We start from the raw sequence: 23,557 nt of genomic DNA on the forward strand, positions 1-23,557 counted from the left end.
GGAATCAGTTTTCCAAAGTTTCCCACACCATCTCCCTGAGAGCTGTGTGGAGGGAGGATTCAGTCTCACCCATGCAGCTGGAGTGTGGGGTGTGCGTGCATGCACGCCTCTGTGTGCCTATGCTCAAGGGGACCAGCGTGGGCATAAGACAGCGCACATTACAGTGTACTTTTGAAATGTCCATAACTTGTGTGTTGGACCTGCAAGAGAATAAGGAGGCCTGTTGGTTGGGGAGATTCCTTCTGGCCACATCTGGCCCAAGCCCCTTCTGCGTGCTGCTCCCTGTCCTGCTCCAAGTCTGACGAACCTCGCACCACCCCCTCCCGTTAGCAGCCGAACTGGCTTTTGAAGTGCACATCTCTTTTTTCAACTGATATCTTTGAAGTATGACAAATCTTGGGCCGTGAACTTGAAGCCCTGGGTATTCTTTTGTTTAAAAAGACAAAGATGAAGAGGAGACAACATTTGTGGAGGGGCAAGGCAGCACAACATGCAAGAAAGGCAGGAAAGAGCAAATGGCACACCAAGCTGCGTGCACCCCCATGCCACCTGCGACACCATCCCCTTCCCCCACATGCCACACTGGGCAGGGAGGACCACTGAGGGGAGGATGTCACTAGTAGCACTGGGGGACAGTGCAAGTTGCCAAAATATCTTACAAGTTGGAGATACCCTGAGAATGGCTTTGCCCAAACTACTAATGCCAGCCTGATGAAAAGAGCAGGGAGCTCTCACCCTGGGCTGCACACTGGAACTGCCTGGGGATCTTTAACACTTATCTGATGCCTAGATCCCACCCCAAAGATTGTTATTTAATTGATCTGGGGTGTGTCTGAGCGTTGGGGGTTTTAAAAGCTCCCAGGTGACTCTAATGTGCTGCCAGAGTGGAGAACCACAGTCCTAAGTCAGGGTAGAGCTGGGCCATGTCTTCACCTGGTCACCTGCACCAGCTAAGTCCCTTTAGGTCTGGAGTGGTCAGAGAGGGGGACCACTAGAGCTGAGCAGTGGGTTCTTTTGGAACTGATGAGAGTTCAGTACTCTGATGCATGCAAAGAGATTAGACTCCATCTCTATCTTCCATACAAAGGGTGGAGGCTGCCTGGAAACAAAAGGAGCTGGTAAAGGGTGAAAATGGCACGTGAGTGTGCTGATGCTCTGCCGGACTTCTGGGATCAACCACAGGACACCCATCAGATGACATGAGATTGGGGAAGGACTCACTCCCCAGATAGCTTTCCAAAGACAGCTGCTAGGGGCTGCATGATCAGTTTTCAGTAGAGGGAACCCCAGTGTCATCTCAGAGTTTGGACTAGATGACTTCAGTAGCTCCTTGCAACCCTCAGATGCCACATTCTTCAGCTGGGAACCCTACGGGGAGATGGCCACTCAGCCTCAGGTGGTCAAACTCTTTGCCAGGGTCTGGAAAGCTCCTTCAATCCCTGGGGCTCCCCTGATGTTCCCTCCAGCCTCTTCTCACAGGCTCCCAAGTGGGCTCTTGAGATAGAGGCTCAGGGCCAGCCCCCTGCAACTACAGGTGCTAAACAAGCCCTGAGTTCCCCGCACGCAATCAAACGGATCAGTCCTCACTTTCTGCATTAATTCCCATCTATCCTGGAAAAGCTGAGAAGATGTGCTTTCCCAATTCAGATGGGAAGCAAACCAGCATCCCAGAGCCAGTTAACCTGGGGCATTCTGAGAATCCAGTGTTCTAGGGGAGCCTCCTTCTGACTACTTCTGACCTGGCATCTAACAGCTCTGGGACGAAGGGCTTCTGTCTCTGGGACTGCTGAGTCTGCGTCCAGAAACCAGCGACCTGATCCCTGGAAAAGGGTCAGCATACAGAATGGAGGGCTGAACAACCTGCCGACGGGTTCACGACAAGAAACTGAGTGCACCGAGTCCAAACTGGGTACCTGACAAGTCAGGGACAATTCTTAGGTGCCTGAGAGTGGGCTCCTACTGACTACATGACTACATGCTCTTCAGTAAGTAATAACAAGGCAGACATGGCTTTTAAAGAAGTATTTTGCTTTCGCAGCAATGATGATAATGGGAAAAGACTACACATCAGCGACAGCCATTCCCTGGGTTAAGGAGAGTAAGCTGCTAGGTCATTTCACCATTCAAGGAACATACTAGCATCAAAGAGGGAGCAAAAGTGAGCCTGCCAGCAGCCCTCATCTGACATTTTAGCAGCTGGTGATGTTATGACCAACTGTGATGGAGACAAGTCCACGAGAGCTATCAAACCACCATCAAGCAGGGTGGGGAGCGTGGGAGAAGGCAGCAGGATGGAGAGGGCTGGGTGAGCATGCAAGCAGGACAATGGAAAGGGCCATCCAAAATGTTTTTGCAAAGAATACAAACGCAAGCTCGATTCCTCATTTTCAGGCCAGATCATTCATTCTTGAAGACTATGTTGGCATGTCACAGAGCCAAGTGTGACTGACCAAGATGGCCCCAGCTCAGGCCCCAGGCTGGAGACAATGAAATACAGGACGGGAAACAATTTAGATGACCATGACCAATAGCACGTCCTGTGAAACTCAGTGAAAACCAAAGGTGGGGAAGCAAAACGAGTACAGTCTTTAAAGTGCTTTTGCTTTAGCAACGACTTCACCGTATATATGTTTATATATACTTGCCGCTACAATTTTCTAAAAATAAAACCAACATGAAAATCAATTAGGCAACAGAAAAGAAAGATCTACAGAGGTTGGGGGAGAGAGCACAGCAAGTTAAATATTGCAAAAAATGATGACTTATGGCAGCTAAAAACAGCCAACAGTGGACCGAGAGTGTTCATGCTCAGCTGACCCGGGAGCCTGGGGACAAGGCTACCAAGGGAGATGATGTGTGTTGCTCCCCTGGGGGACCTGGCGTGTGCCGAGAGGGGGTGTAGGAACGAACAGTTCCACTTGGATAGTTATACCATCAGAAGGTAAGGACACCCAGTCTCTTTCATCTTTGTGCCTGTGGCCTGCAAATTGTAGATGCCCAAATAGCATGTGTTGAAAGACTGAATAAATGAGAAGGTGGCCTTAGGCATTGCCTCTGCAATGAGGCCCAGCACAGAATGCTGAGGTCTCCTAAGGTGGTATTCTACTGGCCCAGGGTCAAGAACTGGCATTGCCACCAGCTGAGGACGGTTTGATCTCTGGCTACATCTGACCAGGGGAAAGGTCACTTACTGAAAAACAGTATGGGAATGCTTATGGGGTGATTTTGAAAGTCTGACTGAATGCCAAAATGGGCCAATGAAAGCCAGTTTTGTACAGACACCCAACGTCATAGGCTAACTAAAAAATGTAGTGTGGGCTTTTAGAGATCTCTGGCTTTCCTAACTGATGAAAGGTGAGGGAGGACATGTCTGAGACACTGATGAACATGCTGGGCTAGAGGGGAGAGGTCCAGCGGGCTCCTGCCCTAGCACAGGGCGAGGCAGCCAGGAAGCCAGGTGCATGCTGTTGCTGAGCGCACCAGCCAGCAGGTGGGTCAGGTGTTAGAGAGCTGGGCTGTTCACCTGACGAACAAACCTTGGCCACATTCTGGTACCCAGAAACTAAGCACATACACCCACCACCTGCACAACACTTTAAGCACCGAGCACTCCAGGGAGACCTGGTCAAATTCTAGTTCATTATAATTTCTCTTTCATTCTACACTGACTCTGACTTATATAGGGGTTCTTCCAAAATTTTCATGTAAGTATACTTTGATGTGGGTCGTAAGCACTTTACACTGCGAGATGATTAAGCAGGCAGATGTCTGTTCATAAACTCAGGAAAGAGCCCATGGCAGCCCAGTGAGGGTCCTACTGTTCTCCCATTAGGATCTGATTATTTTATAACCAAGCATAATTTACACATCATGAATGGCAATTTTATAGCTGACTTAAGGAGTATCTCACACAAAGTGGAATTTACAGTAAGTCTAGGCTGATGGAGGGTGGGGGATATATGTACCTAAGTCTAGTAAAATATCATTTTAGTACCTTGTCATAGGATGAATTTGGGTGTCATGAGCCTTAAATCACACCTTCATGGACATGGTAATGTCTTATAGTCCATTTCACTTATTATTACATGGAAAATCTACTTCTAAGAAAATACCACAGAATCTCCCTAACATTTTGGGGTTTTAGCAGGTATTTTCACAAATACTCCTATCATTTTATCATCACAAGGTACCTACGAAGCAAGGAGGGCAGACATTCACCTCAGTTGATCCACGAGGGGACTGAGTTCCAGATCCAACAAGCCCAGTTTTGAACTAGGACTAAAACTGCCAGGCCTTGGGACTGCCAGGCCAGTGGCTGTCCCACTATTCTATACTCCAGAATCAGCCTGGCCCCAAAACCAGTGGCATAAAGAAATTTCATCATTCTCATTTGATATAGGCTGTCTGGGCACCAGGATGGACCATACAACCCCATAGATGTCAGCCAAGCAGAGCGCAGTGGCCCCTTTGCAGCCAGGTATTGAGGGAGGAGGGCAGGGCTGGCAACGGGCAACAGAAAGCCAACGCTGCACACAGCCCTGCCCCATGCTCTGCTCGGCCCCACGAAGGGCTCTACACAACCTGAGCACACACACTGGACACCCTCTAAGACTTGTTGATGAACTGGGGACAGCCCAGGTGGACAGGGCCATTTCTGCCTGCCTCGGGCTCTTCTGGTCTAGGCATGGGTCAGATCTAAGAGGAGCCAGTGTGAGGCGATGCTTCCCTTTCTTGAGCCTCTTAATTTTGAAAGAAGGTTCTCAGGATGCTTCTTGAAGCGGGGGTTCCACCTCCCATGCTGCTACTACACTGGTTCCCTCATCAGAGGATTTGATTGAGTGCAACAAAGGAGTCCTGACACCCTCCCCTGAGATGCCCTGGGCCCTCCTTCCCCTGCTCCAGGGCAGCCTTCAATCTGCATCACTGTTTGGACAGTGTTCCCCAGTGTCACCAATTGGATGCAGCAGACACAGGGTACAAGTGAGGACACCAGCAGTGTGTCCATGTGCTCAGGGCGCAGCTGTGCGGTTTCCCTCTTGTGCCTTCCCAGAACCACTGTGGGGACCAGGGCACATGTTATGTGCTCCGTTTTACAGCTGGAAAAACCAAGGCACAAAGCCATCAGGTGACCTGCCAAGGTCACAAAGCTAGCAGGTGATAATATTCACTTATATAACTAACTCCCAGCCCTTAACATTTTCACAAGGTCTTATTTTAAAATAACGTCTTAGTTCCAAGATAGCCATCCTACAGTTACTTCCCTGCTCTCTTTCAGGGGAGGGGGCTGTGGCGAGCGAGGGGAGACTGCAGAATGTTCTTAGTCTTTCAAAGCAAGTATGTGCATGAATTTCTAAGGTGCAGAGAGATCAGGGATGGGGTTTCTAGTCTCCTCCATGTCAGATAATGAAAACAAGCACGTTACTGGACACGAAGTTTGCTACTTACATTCACTTCAGTTATAGCAATATCAACGACGCTACCAACAACAATCAAGGCATCAAAAGTGTTCCATGCATCAGTGAAATAGTGCTGTTAGGGCAAGCATTCAGAAGCCACAGAGGAGAGGAGGCACAACAGGAAAAAAGAAGAAAAGGACAGTGTTATAAAACAGGAACATTCTAGCATTATGCCTCCCGGCTACCTGAAAAAGTCGCCCTAAAACAAACACGTTATAGGCACGTTACTTTGGGTATCGCCTCTGATCCAGCAAAGAAAAACAATTACGGATGCTATCATGCCCTGCCTACCCCTGACTTGGGTAATGCTGCCACACAGTCAGTCCTCCAAAAGGCGATCTGTGTCCAAAAAGGCCCAGGATAAGGCTCTACCCTCAGTGGCCTCTTTTCCACAGCTCTCATTAGGCAATTCCAGTTTAGATCAAGTGAAATTGGGATCTGTGACTTGTCCAGGTGATGCGAGTGCAGGGCAGGGAGGGGAATGTGCACAGACAGAGAGAGGACAGGAGGCGGGTGGCCACAGGCGGGCGCATACTCACGTCGGCTTCGCTGAGGGCCACGTCTATAATGCTGCCGATTACGATGAGGGAGTCAAACGTGTTCCAGGCATCACTAAAATACCCCTGGACAGAGCAGGCAGGGGGCAGACGTTTATGAGCACCAATGAATGAAACGCCACACGGACCATATGGGGACATGTCCGAGGCCCCGCAGCACCCATGGCAACCAGGTGGGGCGAGAGAGCCAAAGGGAGGCAACAATACTGTCCACTGGTGGAAAGGGACACGGAAGTGTGTGTGCACCTGCATGTGAGAGAGAGGGTGCACGCACACACCACACACCACACACGCACACAATGCACAACCATGGCCCTGAGCAGCCCCAGACCAAGCAGGATGTCTGCAAGACAGAGGGAGGCATCTGGCAACCCTGCCCTGGCACCAGGGTCGCAAACCCAAACCCTCAGAAGCTGATGGAAGAGCAAGGCCCTCCACTCCTTGCGCAGGGTCCCTAATCACCCCACTTCCTTCTCTTCTCCCACTTGAAGAGCACTGTGACCAGGCATCTCACACAATCTCATTTCTGTGCCCTTAAAACAAACTGGTAACCCTTCCCTTCTCCCTCCCTGCCAGTCCAACAAGAATTACAAAGGCTGTGCCCTATGGCAGGATGCCTGAGACAAGTCCCTGTCCTCCCAGAGGTCTCGGTCTCACAGGGACACAGACAGGTGGCAATGGCCTACAGGGAGATAGGCACAGTGATGCACACAGTCCAAGGCACAGAGTTGTGGCAAAGAAACTCAGTCCGGGTCGTGGGGGTGGGGGCTCTGTAGGGAAGCCATGGCAGGTGTTACAGAGGAAGAGGGCAGTGAAGGATGACGAGGATGCTCAAGGGCTCACACTATCCTCAAGAGAAGCCCCAAATCCCCAGCTGGCTCCTCCTCCCTCCAGCCCTTGCTCTCGTCCCCTCCTTCTTCACCTTCCAGGCTAAGAGGACTCCTTTCCATCCCCCAAAACTACCACCATGTTCTTCCCCACCTCCAGAGGCTAGTGCAAGCCTAGCCTCCCCACCCCAACTCTATCTGCCCAAATCCACTTCCTCCTTCAAGGTCAGAGAAAATGCCAGCTCCCTGAGGGAACCTTTTCAGATCCTCTTGGCTTCCATCTCCCATCGTGTTGACTGTGTATCTCCCTCATGTCTTGATCACCGAATTTGGGGTCTGTCTGCGGGTCTACCCCACCAAAAGCCCTCTGAGGATGAAGACTGGGTCTGTCTCCTCCTCCACTAACTCCACTATCTAGCCCAGAGCCTTGAACCCAGTTAGTGCTTGACACGTTGCAATGTCTCTTTCATCCACCAACGTGCACCCTACGGTCATTCAGCTCTGCCCGGTTCTTGTTTTTTCAGGTTCTCATATCTTGTCACAATTCTGAAGCTACAACACATCCCTATAATTGGGACTTACAAGTCCACATACATGTGGCGTACATTTTACGTACGTCCTCTTCTGGGCTCAGTACAATAGGTGCTAAATTAGCACCTGTTGTCTCCTGACACCCCCAGGGAGTCCTCAGTTGGAGGGGGTGGTGGGGAGCACTGTGCACAGAGGCTTCTGGTTGCAAGGTCAATAACTGTCTGTAAATCAATTGTGTCTTTTTAAAAAGTCAGAACATGTTTTGGAAATAAAAATTCAGGTCTAAATTATATAAAAAGGTGTCCAGCATGCCTACAACTGGGTACACTTAGTGCTCGATCAAGAAAACCAGAGCAGAAGGTACTTTGAAGTGACAGGTCCCATGAACTTATGATCAAACGCAGGCCCAGAGGAAGCCACTGCAGAGCCCCAGCCTTTTATGACACGACAGAAAATGCAGACATGTTGGCTGTCCTAATAACTGGAATAGGGATGTTTATTCTAGTTACTGTTAATCACTCAAGTGCATTTACGGGGGAGATATGACACTGATGGTTTGGGTGTTTAAAAAGCTCATCTTAAATAATGTAGTATCTTCCCAACCAGCTCCCGTGACTTCTGACTCACTCTTCACGCCTCTCCTCCTGTCCTACAATCATAGTGCCTCTCTCACACATCACCCTAATCGACTGCCACCCTCCCAGACCTCCATCTTGTCCCTCTAACAAGTAAACAAAAGAAGCTTGCCTGCGTCCGTTCTGATGATCTGTATATCCAAGCCTAATGGCAAGGTCTACTTAATAAATAGCACATTTCAGACCTGCTAGATTTTCCTCCCATGATGCGTGATCCCTGGCTGGTAAGAGGAAAGGCGGCCACTTTGAGGACCAGACTAGCGTCACTCAGCATGCCAGTCATGCTGGTCAGAGATGAGATAAAGAGCTTGCACCAGGACATAAAGGAACACACTGCTTCCTTCACTGAAGACGACTCCTAACAGAAAAGTCAGCTGGATCAAACAGTGTGCTGAGTGCGGCCACTGATGCACCCAGGTGGTGAGAAGACAGGTTCTCTTGTACATTGCTCACATGGTTGCAAGTGGGTAACACACAACTGGCTGACTGGCAGCCTTGTCATAGAGTAGACTTCAGGAGCAGAGCCTACCCTTCTCTTCGTGGATTTAACAGCAACTCAAATGCTAACGAGAGCGAGGTGATCCTTCCCCTCTGACGGAGAGAGGAATTGATGCCTTAATAAAATAGTTGGTCATCCTCAGTGACAGTCAGGCCTCTAGGGTACAAAGACTGCAGTAGGAGACCAAGTGTTCCTCCTCCTCTCCCGTCCCAGCACACGACCAGCCCCTGCCCGTGTCTGCACCATGTGCTCTGCTCCTCCTGTTACACAGCATTGTTTACCGGAGGCCAAGCCCACCTGTGCACAGGATGCCAGCCCCTCTCACCCACTTTGGACTTTATTCCTCTCTCTCTCCTGTTCTCTCCCCACCCCCTGAAATATCAGTATTCACCTTCGAGTCACTCTTATCAGCCTACAAACTATTGTCCAATGGCCCATTCTGGCCCACTGTGGTGTATAAAGTCCCTTTAAGTCAATATGATAGGAGCTTAACATTTGAGTCCTGGAACGCTCTGGCAATCTCATTAACTCTCTCTCCAGAAGATCTTCACACTCACAAAATTGTGCCCAAATCCTAGAGGGTCTATGGACTGAAGGCTGACACCCCTAATCCAGTGACAGGAGGCTTGAGTTAGTGCAGGTGGCTGGAATCAGAGGCTCTGACCAGGTGGCTCTGCCAGGGGTCCAGGGGAGGCAGAAAATGCCAGCCCTTCCTTTCTTCCCACAGCCTGTTCCCCTATTTAGTAGCCTCCTATGTAATAAAATCACTGTCAAGAGAGCATGACTCAGTCCCCCACCCTTTCCCCACCAAAGTCACCATAATGTCTGAGTAACCAGAAGATGAGACATGAGCTTCTAACCGAGAGTCCATCTCCATGCTCTCTCCTCTTGGCCAATGGAGAACTCCTATAACCGAATGCTGAGTCTAAGGCCGCTCAAGCGGAACCAGCCACCCCTACCAGCCGAGCCAGAGTCAGCCCTTACATTATTTATCGTCCAGCCCCACCTGCTTGAAAAGACCAAGCAAGTCCTCTGCATGCAATAACATCCATAGCTCAGAAACATGTCTGACTCTGGGAACTAAAGTCATAAACCAGACTAATGTGGGCCTTAGGGCCAGGAAGCTCCATTATTTCTAAGAATTCTATTCTGATTATCAGTCGATGTTTGTTTCCTGCCCAACTGTAGGCTTCTGGAAGCAGGGCCTGGACCTCTAGCCAGGATAGAGCATAGGTGGGGCACATAGTAGTGGGGCAATGTCTGTGGAATGGAGACAAGAAAAGCAGCCCAGGTCCAAGTTCTTTCTGCTGCCTGGAGTCTCTCTCATCTGTAGATCTAAAGACGTCTACACAAATGACCTGTGTTTTGCTGTTTACCATGGCAGGCAGATCACTCACCAATTTCTGCCAGGGATTTTGTGGGCAGTGTCTGACCCAAGTGATGACCCATAGTGCCAGCTTTTGCTAGAAACTGTAAGCAACAGCTTTCTAACTAGCATGAGCCTTTTCCAAAGGTCAAGTGAGAGCTTAAAGAAAAAGCTCTTCACTTTGAGCCACTCTACTGTGCCCAAACATCCTGTGATGGAAAAGCATGTGCCATCTGAAAGCCTCCTGGCTATCTAAAGGCTCTACACCTCAAGGCTCATTCATTCATTCCTTTCAGTTATTCCATCCATTTGTTCCACCAATCTTTACTGAGTAACCAGCATGTAGCAAGCACCATGTGAGACACAGAAGCCCCAGCCTGTGACCTTGAGCGGCTGCTTATCAGCTATCAGAGTATCGATGATGGTGATACACGGTAACCTCTAACAGATGCACATGCGAAGGGAAGAGCTGGCTCTAGCTGGGCTGGTAGGGATGGTGTCACAGAGGAGCTAACATTTCAGACAGGCCTTACAGGATAACAAAGTGGGAGAAGGGCCTCCAGACACAGAAGCATGTGCCACAGTTGGGGATGGGGTAGGAGGAAGGAATGACAGGGAGAAAACGGCCGGAAACGAGGCAGAAATGTAAATGGGCCAGTGTTTGGTGGAAGACTTTCACTATTAGACTAAGAAAATTGTGTATTTTTTTCTCCTGCAATAGGTGGCTGGTATCAGAATTTCATTGGAAGAATGTGTGGTCAGCTCTGGGTCTGAAAAAGGAGTATGTGGGGGATGAATGACGAGGGGCTGAGGCCAGAGGCAGGGAGATGATTAATAGTCAGAGTAACTCAGGAGAGAGGGCAGTAGAGGCTTGCATGAGATGGAGCTGGCCACCAAAGCTCCGGGCGTGTACACAGTTACAGGGGAGAAGGGGACGAGGAAAGAGCTCTAGGGAACCCTAACGTTGAAAGGACAGGCTGAGCCCATGAAGAGGTCTAACATTAAGTTCTAGTTAAGGAGAGGGATATTTGGTCTCAAGTGTTATTTGGCAGTAAAATAAATCCCCTAAAATATATGTGATCACGGAAGAACTGAAAAGACAGTATCAGATTTTCCTCCCAGGAGGTGAAGAATGTACTCCAGGAAGATTGCAGGGGCTTGATCAAGCAGCCTTATTCCCACCAGTGCTGTGCTGGGAGGCTGACAGGACCAGATGACCCAGTGTCCACTGTGTACCTGCTCTGCACAGAGGCACAAGGACAGCACTAAAATATTTCTCTTACCCAAACCCAACCACTTGACTTTTTCCAAGCCCAAGTGGCTAGGCATGTAAATTAGACATTTTCAAGGTAGAACCAAGATCAAAATGCTTTGAGGTCTAAGACTGGAGAACAAAGTGTGCCTCTCTGGGGAAAAGCCCACAACCAAGGCAGGTAAGGTGGCCTGGAACATGTCCTGGACAAGACACCAGATGGGTGATGCCTGGAAGCACAGAGAGGGAACCTCAGACAAACCAGAAGTGTTCTTTCTACCTGCAGGAGCCAGCACTTTGGAAAAAGCCCTTCTTCTTCAAGCACTCTCCTTGGAGCAAGAAAATTCCAGTGGCTCCCCTTGGGATTACTGGAGGGAAAGGTCAGGGGAACAGGGCTTGTCTCTTACCTAAATTATGGCCAACCTTTCAAAACTCTAGGGCAGCACAGTCAACTCCAAGTCAAAAGCACAAACGAGAGTGCATGAGGTCAACGCCCACCAGTGGGGTTTTCCCGGAGAACTGATGCACTCACTTAACAGCCTGCTTGCTTTGACCTAATTCTCTGGCTTCTCACCACCTCTCTCGCTTATCTAACCCAGGCTCAAAACAACTCTTCCCATGCAGGGAGCCTGCCTCCCCCACCAGAGAAGCTCCCAGCTCTGGGTTTCCTGCTTCTGAGCCTCACCTCAGCCCTTCTGCTTCTGGAGGACCCCGGGACACGTCCCTCTAAACGTGCTCTCTCTCAGGAGGCCCGGTTTCCCAGTCAGGCTCTTGAAGAGAGAAGACCACCCAGGGTCAGGTTTCTCAACTTCTTTTAACTCTTCCTCCTACAGGGCCTTCTTGCCTCCCAAGAAGGATTTTGTTGAACTTTACCTTCTGTATATGTATTTCAAAACAGTTGCCACCCTGTCTCTCCTGACAGAGACGCTGATGAGTTCTCCTCAGGTGTGCCCCTCACGGTGGAGAACCCCGCCCCACGGACCCTGTCACAATCTCCTCACGGGAGACAAAGACTTTCCTGAGAGGAGACTGATGGGCCAGGTTGCCCAACCTTCTGTCCTAGTAGCCATCTCCTCGAAGATTCTTCCTCTGCAGCTTTACAACATGGTTCCTCAGCCTGACTGCCCCTCTGACTGCGCAGGAGGGGCCTCATTAACTCCTCTGTGAAAGACCCCTGGCCTGGGCTTGGTTGGCTAACACCGAAGAGAAGACGAGGAAAAATCAGGGAGCGTTTTAAGGAGGGCTTTGCTTCCTGGTGAACTGCTTCTCTCTGGCTCCTTCAGACACATAACAACATTAAATCTCTCCCCCTGGCTTGGGCGAACGCAGCGACAGTGCTCCTCAAGCGTAGAGATGCCACTTTGGCTGTTTTAAAATCTCTCTCAATTGTAATCTGAGGTTGTCTTACGTAATGAAAATATCCTGTTGGGTAAAACTATAAAGCGGCACAATTTCTTGCGGAAATCAGTCATTTTAAACCTCTGATCAATCAGTACTGATTATCAATTAACTACTCATTTCCCCTTATTATCACCAGTCTGTTCACACGCCACTGAACTCTCCTCCCAGGTTTGGTATCAGTGGTTTACTGGGCACAGCAGTGTGCTGTAAGCCATTGATGCGATGGCCTGAGAGAACCTACGCACACACAGACACGCACTGACACACACACGCCATGGGCGACTGTGCCTTCTCTTCAGCCTGGACCAAGCTTTCAAAAACTTCAGAGCTTCATCAACAGGCAAGGGAAGAGACGGCAGAGGATCTAGGAAATGTTCCATAGATACATTCTGTGTTGCATTTCTCAATAACAATTTTCATATTCTAACTTTGCAACCTTTTCCATCAGTCCAGACAAATATTGTTCAAAGAAGTAAAGGGGAGAGGGAAGCAAATCAAAAATCTCAAAGGAAATTAAGATGAATTTAGAGAAGAAGGAAATGTTTATGTATGCAGATATGGACAAGTCACAGTAAATAACATCTGGCCATGCATAAAGTCCAAATTTGACCCCACTGCAGTCACCCCAACTGATCACTTACAAGTGTCCTTTCTTTTTGGTCCACAAAGATCTGATAAAGATTGCATAGAAATTAATTCAAATTAAAGAAAGGAACAGTTTTGAATTAGAATTCCATGTAAGTATGGAGTATGTGAAACCATCATTTCATAATCCAAGTCTTAAATTACTGTTGTCAGATACCCTACACACAGATGAACAAGTACGTGGTCACTAACTCTGACAGTTGGAAGCTTTGCTAGAAAAGAAACTGAGGGTCAAATGTCCCACAGAACAGCCAGGATTTGCCCCTCTGTCTAGGGTCTTAGAATGAGGGAACATCATTGCCTGATGATGGTGAAGACGATGGTGGTCATAGTAACAGTACTGACATGTCTACAGCATGGTACCATATGTCAAGTATCCTTCTAAGCATGGCACAAATAGTGATCCTTTATTCCTCACAACCACCCTATGAAATAAGACTATTAGTGTCCCCATTTCATGGATGAGGACATTGAGGCAGAGAGCAGTTAAGTAACTTGCTTGAGTTAGCAAATAGAGAGTAGGGATTTGAATCCAGTCTGGTTCCAGAACCATGCATGCCTTGTGACACGGCACTGTCTGCCTCTTATACTACAGACAATGACAACTGTGGAACTGGATTCATTCCCTCCAAAGGAGACACAATATGCTGAGTAGTCCAATAGAGTTTAAAAATTTCATGTCTTGTTTTGTCTTAAAGTCAAGTGAAATTTTTCTAAATTAAACAAACGAAAGATGGTATGGCTGTGAGACGTCTGCAGCTGCTAGAATTTCCCATAAAAGGTGAAAAAGATGCTGTAGACCAGGAACGAATAAAACCAAAGTCTTCATGCTCGAAATCTAAAAGTAAAATCAGGGTTGAATTCTTTCTGATGGGTTATGTTAAAACAATTCCTCCAATGCTCGAGTAATGAGGCCAGTTTCCCCAAGTCAGCATGATATATGCTATTCTAGAAACAGAAAATCAAGTTTCAAAACAATCTCCATTCTACAAATTCCCAATTCTCTCTTCCCTTCTTCTTTTTCTCAGAACTGTTTTTACGAGGTTTTGTTTTTGCAGATTTATTTTCCCACATGTATATAGATGCCTTAATCAGATTTTAATGTTCTCAGGTGATAAGCCAGTTAGCAGCCAGAACAACGCAGCCTAAGACTAACAGGAAGTGGGTGCTTCTCTTGGGTGATTCAGCAACAGCCTTTGAAAAGTAGGTTCAACAACTCACCTTAGGTTTAAATGCAATGACTTTCAGAACCATCTCGACAGTGAACACCCCAGTGAAGACCATGTTCAGAATGTCCATGGCATCATTAAACATCTTGGACTGCTCATAGTGCTGTGGATGAAGACACAGGCACAGCTGTCAGAGATCCATTCCAGACTTGCAAAAGGAGGCTCCCCAGCCCTCTACTCCCTGCAGGCCTCCCCCCTCCACCTGGACATGGAGGCAACCTACACAGTCCAGCATCCTCTCCCAACGATTCCACTGGCACTGCGAGGTCACACGGTTAATTCCCCACAAAGCGCAGGGGGGCCTTGACAAGACGAGGATGACTGGATGATGAAGGGGAGACACCAATTTCCTCTGCTCAGGATAAAGGTAATCTACCCTTTCTTCTGGCAGAGTTTATACTCAGGGCCTTGACCCAGGCACAATGCAGAACACACCCACAAGTCTATGAATACAGGTAGGATTTGATTAGGGATAAATTTTATGCCATTTAGGTCTATGTTCAATAAACGGCAATATTATCTTGACTTTATCAGCATATGGTCCTTTCCAGTCATAAAGAATTCTTAAATGTAAGGAAAGTGCCAGAAAATTTATCCTTGGCTGTCTTTAGACAGATTTTCCAGACAGCACTGGGAGTTGGCTCAACTCGCTCAAGGTCTTGAAGTCAGTGTGAGAAATGAACCTAGACCCTGGTGTTTGCTTCCTGTCCTAGTGCGATATCCACTAGACCACATAACTGCTGGAAACGCCCACTGTAAATACCGCACTGTAGTCCAACTTGGCCAATTGAGTTGAGTTGCATTCTTTGCCCCCAGTGTGAGCAAGGAAGAGCTGTAATGTAGGTCAAACCCAATACTCCATGAACCAGAAGATTCCCCCCCACCACTGAGAGCTCCTTGAGGACAGGGACGTGACTTAGGTTTCGTTCTTCAACATTGGGTGTTTACTCTGTGACAGGCCCAGAGCGAAATGTCTGACACGAATTATGCAGTATAAACTCTATTTCCGAGGCAAGCATGATAGATTTCCCATTTTACCAGTAGAGAAAGCAAGGCTCAGGGGATTTAAATAACTTTCCCAAGGTCACCCAGCTGGTATGGAGTCAAGTCAAGATTGAAACCCGTTTTCCCAACTCCACACAGAGGGCTTTAGTCCTCAAACACTCCCCAGCCACAAGAGGCCTACAGTCAATGTTTACGCAACTGAATGCCACGCTCAGGCTCCACGGAAATGTTACAGTCACACCATACAGTCTCTTAAAGAAAAGAGCTATCTTAAACTCCTACCGTGACAACTGTTAGCCAGAATGGGATTCTGGCCAAACTACAGCCCAGACTCCTCAGAAAGCAAACCCATCCTCTTGTGAGGGGGCGGCACTCCACCCTCAGCATTTGGGGCATGGGGCTGTGCAGACGCCCAGACGTGACCCCACGGCTGTCTCCATTTTTACCTGCATGGCCAAGCAGAGTGTGTTGAGCATGATGAGGACAAACATCATGTATTCGAAAGGCGAGGAGTTCACCACGTACCAGAACTTGTACTGGTAAGGGTTTTTGGGGATGTATCTCCGCAAGGGACGTGCTTTCAAGGCGTATTCGACACACTGACGCTGCAATGGCAGAAAAGAGCAGGAGGGCTCCTGAGCACATCCACGGAAGAAGGACACCATTGTCGTCTGTTCTGAAAGGGCCACCGCACACCTACCAGGAGGGACCACGGCCCTGGGGGAAACTGCTATGGCCACCACCACGGGCACTACTCTGCATTGCTGACAGAGGGCCTCCACCTCCATGACCTCACCTGACCCTCACAGCAACCTAGGGGCAGAGCACCTGATTTGCTTCCATTTCACTTGTTGAAAAACTGAGGTTCGGAGCTCTGGACCGCCTTGCCTGAGGTCTGGCGGTACATAAACAGAGCAGCGAGGCCTGACTCAGGTTTTATCCCTCTCATTCCTCTACACCAGGGGATTACAGCTGCACTTCTCCCGCCCGTGCCCTCCTCCAGGAAAGGAAGCCAGGTAATGAGAGGCACGGAAATCCCTCGGGAACCAGAGAGGCTGGGCTCACTCCCTGAGACTGGAGCCCCCGCTGCTCCAGGACGGACCCACACGAGACACCTTTGAGGAGCCAGAGCATATTGACCATAAGTGTCTAATGGTGAGCTAGCTGTGTGCCCATCATGGAGCTTGTGAGGCTGGGGAGTTTGTCAAGATCCTCTCAGAACCCCCAGGACGTGGTCAGTAATGATGGCCAGAGCACCGTCCTCCCCATTCACTCTGGGGCTGAGACTGGTCCACACTTTGCACTAAGCCCAGAGGGAGCCTCTGGCTCACCATCAGGCTCTATCTGCTCCTGGGCCCAGACCTCCCCCGTTCCCCTGCTTTGACTGTGTGTTCTGACTTCAGACCAGCTCCCTCTGTCGGGGACCCGGCCCTGCTCTGACCTCACCTGCTGACTCCAGAGACCCCTGATTTGAGCCTGTTCTGGACCTCAGGTGGTGGCACAATTTCAGCTCTGGTGTTGCCTGGCTGGCCTGGGCCTGGGTCTTTCCCTGACACTTGTCTTTGGTGGTGGCGGTGGTCGAGGGGCTAAAGAGTTAGGCCAGGCCTTCCCCTGTCACTGGTGGAATCTGCAGGGACACCTTGACAACTCAAAGCAACATCTTCCTACAAACCAAGTGACACTGTCCTCATGTTTCCCCAGCGGGTACAGCTGCAGCTGGGGATAGTGCCTCACCACAGCAACTTCCCCCCAGGAAGCCCAGGCATAGATGATTCTTGCTCATTATGTCATCATCAGAGATGCTACCGATAGAGGACCTGGGGGAAACTCCCAGTGCAGAATCTCGATCTCACAGACAATCTTTTAGGGCTGAAAGGGACCTCCAAAAGCAATCCTTAATGCCCTCAATTCAGAAAAAGGGAACAGGCATAGAGAGGAGCGGGCATGCACTGAGAGTCACAGAGCAGGTACAGGCAGAACAGGACCAGAAGGCAGGTTTCCCTGCTCCCTCACATCATCACGTGATCAGAGCCAAGAGCCCCTGCTTCTATCTGATTGGTTAAAACAAGGTGCTAGACAAAGAAAGAATGATGCCAGGGCAATCCTAGTCCCAAGTTTAAAGTTAGTGACTTTCCCTGTGGTGTGATAGGGTATTTCCTCCTAAGTCAATGGTTCTCAACCAGGCAACATTTGACAATGTCTGGAGATGTTTTTGGTTGTCACATCTGGGAGGGGAGGGAAAGGGGCTGCTACTGAAATCTAGTGGGTAGAGGCCAGGGATGCTGCTAAACATCCTACAAAGCACATGAAGCACTACACGGAGTGATCCAACCTAAAACGTCAATAGTGTCGAGGTTAAGGATACAGAAGACTACATCTCAGGAGGGACTGTGGGAGCATCAGTGGGTGCTCTCTAGCCCCTGGGCACACCCCCCTACAAGATTCTGAGCTGTCACTAGGGGGTTATGACCACAGAAGGTGGCCTAAGCATCCTTTGACTTCTCACCCACAGGTATGGGCTGGATTTCACAATTATAAAGTCTAATCTGTATCTGGGAACCTAACTCTCAACAGCGATGACTCAACTGGCTGAGAATGCCCTCTGAACAGGACTCGAGCCCAGGGACAGACAGCAGATGGGTACCCTTCTCTGTGCATGGGTGACGTCGTCAAGAGAGAGGGCAGTCCTCTCTTGCTCAAAGGACAGAAGCCCAAACATTGTGTGACTTTAACCTGATTTTTGTCCAGCTCACAGTTCTTATACTCTTTCTCTCCCTGCTCCTGAAACGTGACGATGACGAAGCCCACAAAGATGTTCATCATGAAGAAGGCTACGATGATGATGTAGATGATGAAGAAGATGGAGATCTCCACGCGGTAGTTGTAGATCGGGCCGACATTCTCTCCATTCGAGTCGATGGCTTTATACAGCAATCTGGAGAGCAGAGGACCACGTGAGCGCTGCCAACCCCTTCAGCCAAATCAGCCCAGCCCCGCTGCCTCCCAGGCGTGTCCCTGTCCTGGACACTTCTGTGGGCATTGACTGCCAGACCCCTCCCTGGGAGGCCACCCTAAGGCCCCTGGACAGCAGCGGGTGTCTAAGGACCCCCCTTCACATTAGGCCCAGTCAGCACAGCCCCTAGAGGGGGACACCTGGGATATATTTGTTGATAGATTGTTTTGAGGACTGAAAAACAAAAGATTTCACAAATATTCAACAACGGCCCTTGCTACTCACAGAGAGAAGAGAGGCAGAACGTCTCACATTAGACAGAACTGAAAACCGTATACACACTGGCAAAGGCAATAAGCAAGCAACCAGGGGTTTCCAAGGAACTAAGAGAGGTTCCCCTAAACTGAAACATGCGCTAAAATTAAATCTGCGCCAAGCAGAACTCTTAACAGGGAGAAGGGGAATTATTCTAACACCCTCAAGTTAAACGACGTCCATTCGGATGCAGATTCAACAATGCCAGGGCACCCACCCCATGGACACACTGTGCTAGACACTTTCACATTCACCTGGAAAGGCACAGATCCCTGTCATCCCCATCTGACGGAATCTCAGAGAGGGACTAGAGTGCCCAAGGTCACACCCCTCAGGGCAGGCCCGGGAGTTGAGCCCGGCTCCTCTGAGCCCCAGGTTTGTCCATCTCCCCTCAGCTGCCCCTCTGATTTGCTAAAGTGCAGTTTTGAAACCTGAGACGGCAGCCACTGCCTCTGCAGAGCGAAGGGTCTACATCCACGCCTCTTCTCTCCCCAGGAGGAATTTTCTAATGAGCAAGCCCCACCCAACCGTCCTTTTACTCTGCAGGAACTCCTGTAAAGATCTCTGACTCAGGGCCGACCTGGTGGCGTAGTGGTTGAGTTCACGCACTCCACTTTGGCAGCCCAGGGTTCGCCAGTTTGGATCCTGGGCACAGATCTACACCCTGCTCTTCAGCCACTCTGTGGCAGTGTCCCACATACGAAATAGAGGAAGACTGGGGTGGGGTGGGGCATCAGAGAACAGAGAGTAAAAAGGTACAAGAGACTCTCCTGTCTTGTTCTACCTTCTTTCTTCCTGCATTTCTTACTTTAGCCATCAAAATCCAAGCCATGCTTCAGGACCCTATTTTGCACTTCTCTGACACACCAGACTCCCCTGCCTGGCTTGGCTGCCTGACACTCTGACAGATTTGGGCTTCGAAGGGAGCGACCACATCAAGACAGCTCTGTTTCTTCCACGGTGCCTACCACAGCATGCTGCACAGAGCTGGTATCAAATGCACAGGTTACGAATGAGCAAGTGAGTACATCAGCGATAGACGTGGCACAATGGCAGCCATCCACGCCTGGCACATATTAGCACTCAGTAAGTACTAGGAAGGAAGGAATGAATGAATGAGTGGTTTGAGACACTCTCAACTCCTTCTTTAGGAACAGTGGGATGGCTTTACTGACGTGGCTACCAATGCGAGTTGGCATGACAAACACCTCTGAGGACTCCCCACTGGCCCACCCAGAGATGCTCCCCAGGAGCCAGCTGAAATGAGCCACCTGCTTAGGATCTATGCCACTCCTGCCTCACAAATCCAAGAGCCCCTTCAGCTGACCACAAAGGCCAATCATTTGCTTAATCGGACAGGGGAGCCCTGTGGGCCAAGAAATGGTTGATAAGTGGCCCGAAGTGAACAAGTCATAGGAAAAGCCTGTCACTGTGAAGAAAAGAAGCAGGACTCACTCCAGGAGAGACAGCTCAGCCCAGAGTGCCCCAGGAAGCAAGCAGCAGCCTCCTCGGAAGATGTCCGTGCTCTATACTTACGCAGGCCAGCCCTCAAACGTGGAGACCGTGAAAAGCGCCATCATAGCAGAAAGGACGTTGTCAAAGTTGAAATCACTATTTTGCCAGATCCTCTCACGGACCACAGGGTTATCGACATCCCCATCCTTGTAGAGGATGAAGAGGCCCCTAGAGAGGAAAAGAAGTGCGGGTCACCCTAGAATGACATTCAATCAGTCACAGCTGCCCCAAAGCCACCGCTGGCCACCGTCACGCTCATCCACCAGCCAGGCCACAGACCTGAGCACTGCACCGTCTGGGGCTTCTCCTTTTCTTTCATTTGTTTCTCTGAATTTAGTTTACTCTGTAGTTCAAATCATCATTGAGTAATTACTAGTTTAATGGATATTCTCCAGAGCAACTAGGCAGACACCCAGCATGTGTCTGTTAACAAGTGAAAACTAGTGAACAGTAAACACCTCTCACACACAATGGGCTCGAAGTGTGCACTGAAGAGTCAGAAGCTTTGGCCATGGAGAATTCCATAAGCCGTGGGAAACAAGCCTAGGTATCCTCTTGTCTACATTTTAGTTGTAATCAAATTCCTTCTCTTCATACTGACGATACTCCCAGTTTTCCTTCCAAAGAATGCAATAACTTCCAGCACACAACGTTTCTCATAGAATTTCGTTTCTGGGAGGAGTGCAGTGTCTTTGTTTCACAGATGAGGAAGCAGAGGCTGAGAGAGGGAAGGGAAGGTGTCTTCACACTGCTGCTGTGCTGCTCAACTCCAGGGGGCGCCCTCCAGCCCACAGCCTGCGTGAACGGAGGTGCACTGCCACAGCCACACTGCAGCCAGCGCTCTCTCACCGCACCTTCTGCTGAAAAGAAACCCCAACGAACGTAGCAGTGCAAGCAGCCGAAGTGCAGGTGGTGACATCGCCAAAGGATGGGAAACAGACTTCCCTAAAGTTTTAGAACTTTAGGCAGTGTCTGCCTTCACATTCTTCTGGACATCTTGGGATAAGAGGCACGAGTATTTCCCACCTTGTCTCCCCTCTGCCCACTCTTGTGAACAGAACTATGGTCAAAATGTGGGTCACAGGAGCCAGGGAAGAGAAGCAGTCTGGGAAACTTGTCAGAAGAGGGTAGCCAGCTTCTGAACAGCAGGGAGTGGAGCTTCGAGCTGTGGTTTGGGCAAAAATTATCCACGTGGCTGTAAGGGGAGCTTTCTGGGGCATTTCATAATTGTTCTTGTAGGTTTTAGTGGGTCTTCCTCCAGTTAGCAGATTCTATAATTCTTTGGGGGTGATGAAAAGCTTTGCAGTGGTGGTGCTTACACTGCAGTGTGATTGTACGGAACGCCCCTGAACTGCACAGTTTAAAATGGTTAATTTTATGTTATGTGAATTTCACCTGAAATAAAACAAATACAAAAACCCTCCATCTCTCCAGCCATGAGCTGAGCACACAGGCCCCTTGCAAGACGGGACGGACACTTCTGAAATGCTAGCACGAGCGAATCCTTGAAGTTTTCCATTTGTCCTTCTAAATTCCAAACTCCTGCATCCAGGACACTCACCTGCATTCTTCTGGGTTACTTTTGGCTTCATCTGTGCAGCGATAAAACTTTCCCTGGGTACAAAACAGACAACAGTCACATGCAGGCTTCCCCTGGAGGGATGAATTGGGCTCCGTGCTCGAAGACGCCTCCCTGTACCTTAAACAACTGGACCCCGATGCAGGCAAACATGAACTGGAGAAGGGTGGTGACGATCATGATGTTGCCAATTGTCCGGATGGCCACGAAGACGCACTGGACGACATGCTGTGGGGAGAGAGGAGCAGGAGGGGACAGAGGAGTGGGGCTCACCTTTGTTGTTTTAGCCACGGGATGAACTAATACCAGCCAAGGTTTTCTACATTTATGTGCATTTTTATATGCTTTTCCAACTTTGTGGTCCCCTGTGCCTTATTTTTCAGGTAGTTATCTATGGGGAGTTACCACCAGGGCACTGTGGCGACCTGGGAGGAGCACCCTGCCGGTGGGCCCCTCCTTGTTTCCTCCCAAAGCAGTTGACTGAGTCAGAAGAAATGCCCTAGGGTGCAGCGTGGCCTGGCACACAGGCCCATGGGCCCCACACCCCATGAAAGGACTTAGGAAAATGAACATCCTCTGGCCTGTTGTACAACCTGGGGGAGAATAGATTTAAAGACTAAAATAAACCCAAAGAAATACTATCAATAATGAAAAAAGTAATAAAATGAATAGTATTGACATAAAGAAAAGTATCTTAAATTAACAACAAAAAAGGAAAGAAAACTTTTTAAAATGCTATCAGCACTTGGCAGAGGCAGCTGCATTGGTTAGAAATGTCCTTTTCAAACGTACAACCCACTTTAGAAACCATCAGGGCTCAGCCCAGCTCTGGCCCAGAAAAGTCGGTAATTACAGCTAACCCCAAGGGAAGCGAGCCCAGCCTGGAGAGGAGGCCAAACCTTAAGTCCTTTCGCTCTGTTGATTGCCCTGAGTGGCCTTAGGACCCTTAGGACCCTCAGAATCTTCACAACGGAGATGGCACTGGATCTAAGGAAGAGAGCAAAGAAAGAAAGAAAGTAGAGTGTGTTACAGATAAAATGCTTTGAGATGACTTCACTCAGCCTTCACTTTGCGCCACTACACAACATGCTGGGACCCTGAGGAGCTGAGCGAATCTCACCCCACAACTCACACATGAAGGGCCTCCTCCTTCCAGTCCTCACCACACAGCCCCTCCTGAGCGAGGCCCACGGGCCCTGCGCCTTAGCACACAGCGAATGCAGCACAAACAGGACTTAGGATTTGCTTTGTTCTTTTCACTTGATGTAAACAGTAGGTAGTATTTGGCTTTTAGGCTGCAGTTTTGTTTGGTTTTGCTTTGAGGGTGGAGACCTGCTGCAGTGCTCTGGTGCTGGGCTTCTCTGGCCTTCCAGGGCTCCACTGTTCAGCGGGAGAGACGGGCAATCACAACCCAGCATGGCACGTATCACAACGGAGGTGATGCAGCCTGCGGTGCTGGGGGAGCACAACCTCAGGGAGCCTGGGAAGGTCCCCTAGGGAGGTGATATCCAGGTGAGTCCCAGGTGGGTAGGGGTTAGGTAGACAAAAGGAGAAAGGGCTCCAGCCAAGGGAACAGCCCCTACAAAGGCCCTAGACGAGAGAAGGCAGCTCATTTAGCATGGCAGGCAGCTGAGTGTGGCCACACCACACGCTCAGAAGGCAGTGGGCAAGGGCTGCAGCAGGGAGTCTATAGGAGTTGCAAAGACACTAGTGAGAAAGTCCTAAGCTGTGACGACATGCCTCTTTCCCCCGAACAGTGGTGGAAGGTAAGGAGGATCAACAGGGGGCCGTT

General features: G+C 49.5%; 1 protein-coding gene across 1 annotated transcript in view; it reads right to left on the bottom strand.

Annotated features, from left to right (window-relative positions):
• The window catches only part of CACNA1D (calcium voltage-gated channel subunit alpha1 D), a 175,266-nt gene that overhangs the window by 47,190 nt on the left and 104,519 nt on the right, over positions 1-23,557 (bottom strand). The window contains exons 20-28 of the mRNA XM_046685745.1: positions 22,665-22,752; positions 21,886-21,993; positions 21,748-21,800; positions 20,208-20,354; positions 18,137-18,338; positions 15,850-16,008; positions 14,391-14,501; positions 5,996-6,079; positions 5,446-5,529 (exon numbers count right to left, since the gene is read on the bottom strand). Coding sequence (XP_046541701.1) covers positions 5,446-5,529; positions 5,996-6,079; positions 14,391-14,501; positions 15,850-16,008; positions 18,137-18,338; positions 20,208-20,354; positions 21,748-21,800; positions 21,886-21,993; positions 22,665-22,752 — 1,036 coding nt within the window. The remainder of the gene's footprint in view (positions 1-5,445; positions 5,530-5,995; positions 6,080-14,390; positions 14,502-15,849; positions 16,009-18,136; positions 18,339-20,207; positions 20,355-21,747; positions 21,801-21,885; positions 21,994-22,664; positions 22,753-23,557) is intronic.

The sequence above is a fragment of the Equus quagga genome, chromosome 1 (assembly GCF_021613505.1).
Source record: "Equus quagga isolate Etosha38 chromosome 1, UCLA_HA_Equagga_1.0, whole genome shotgun sequence".
NCBI classification, from domain to species: Eukaryota; Metazoa; Chordata; class Mammalia; order Perissodactyla; family Equidae; genus Equus; species Equus quagga.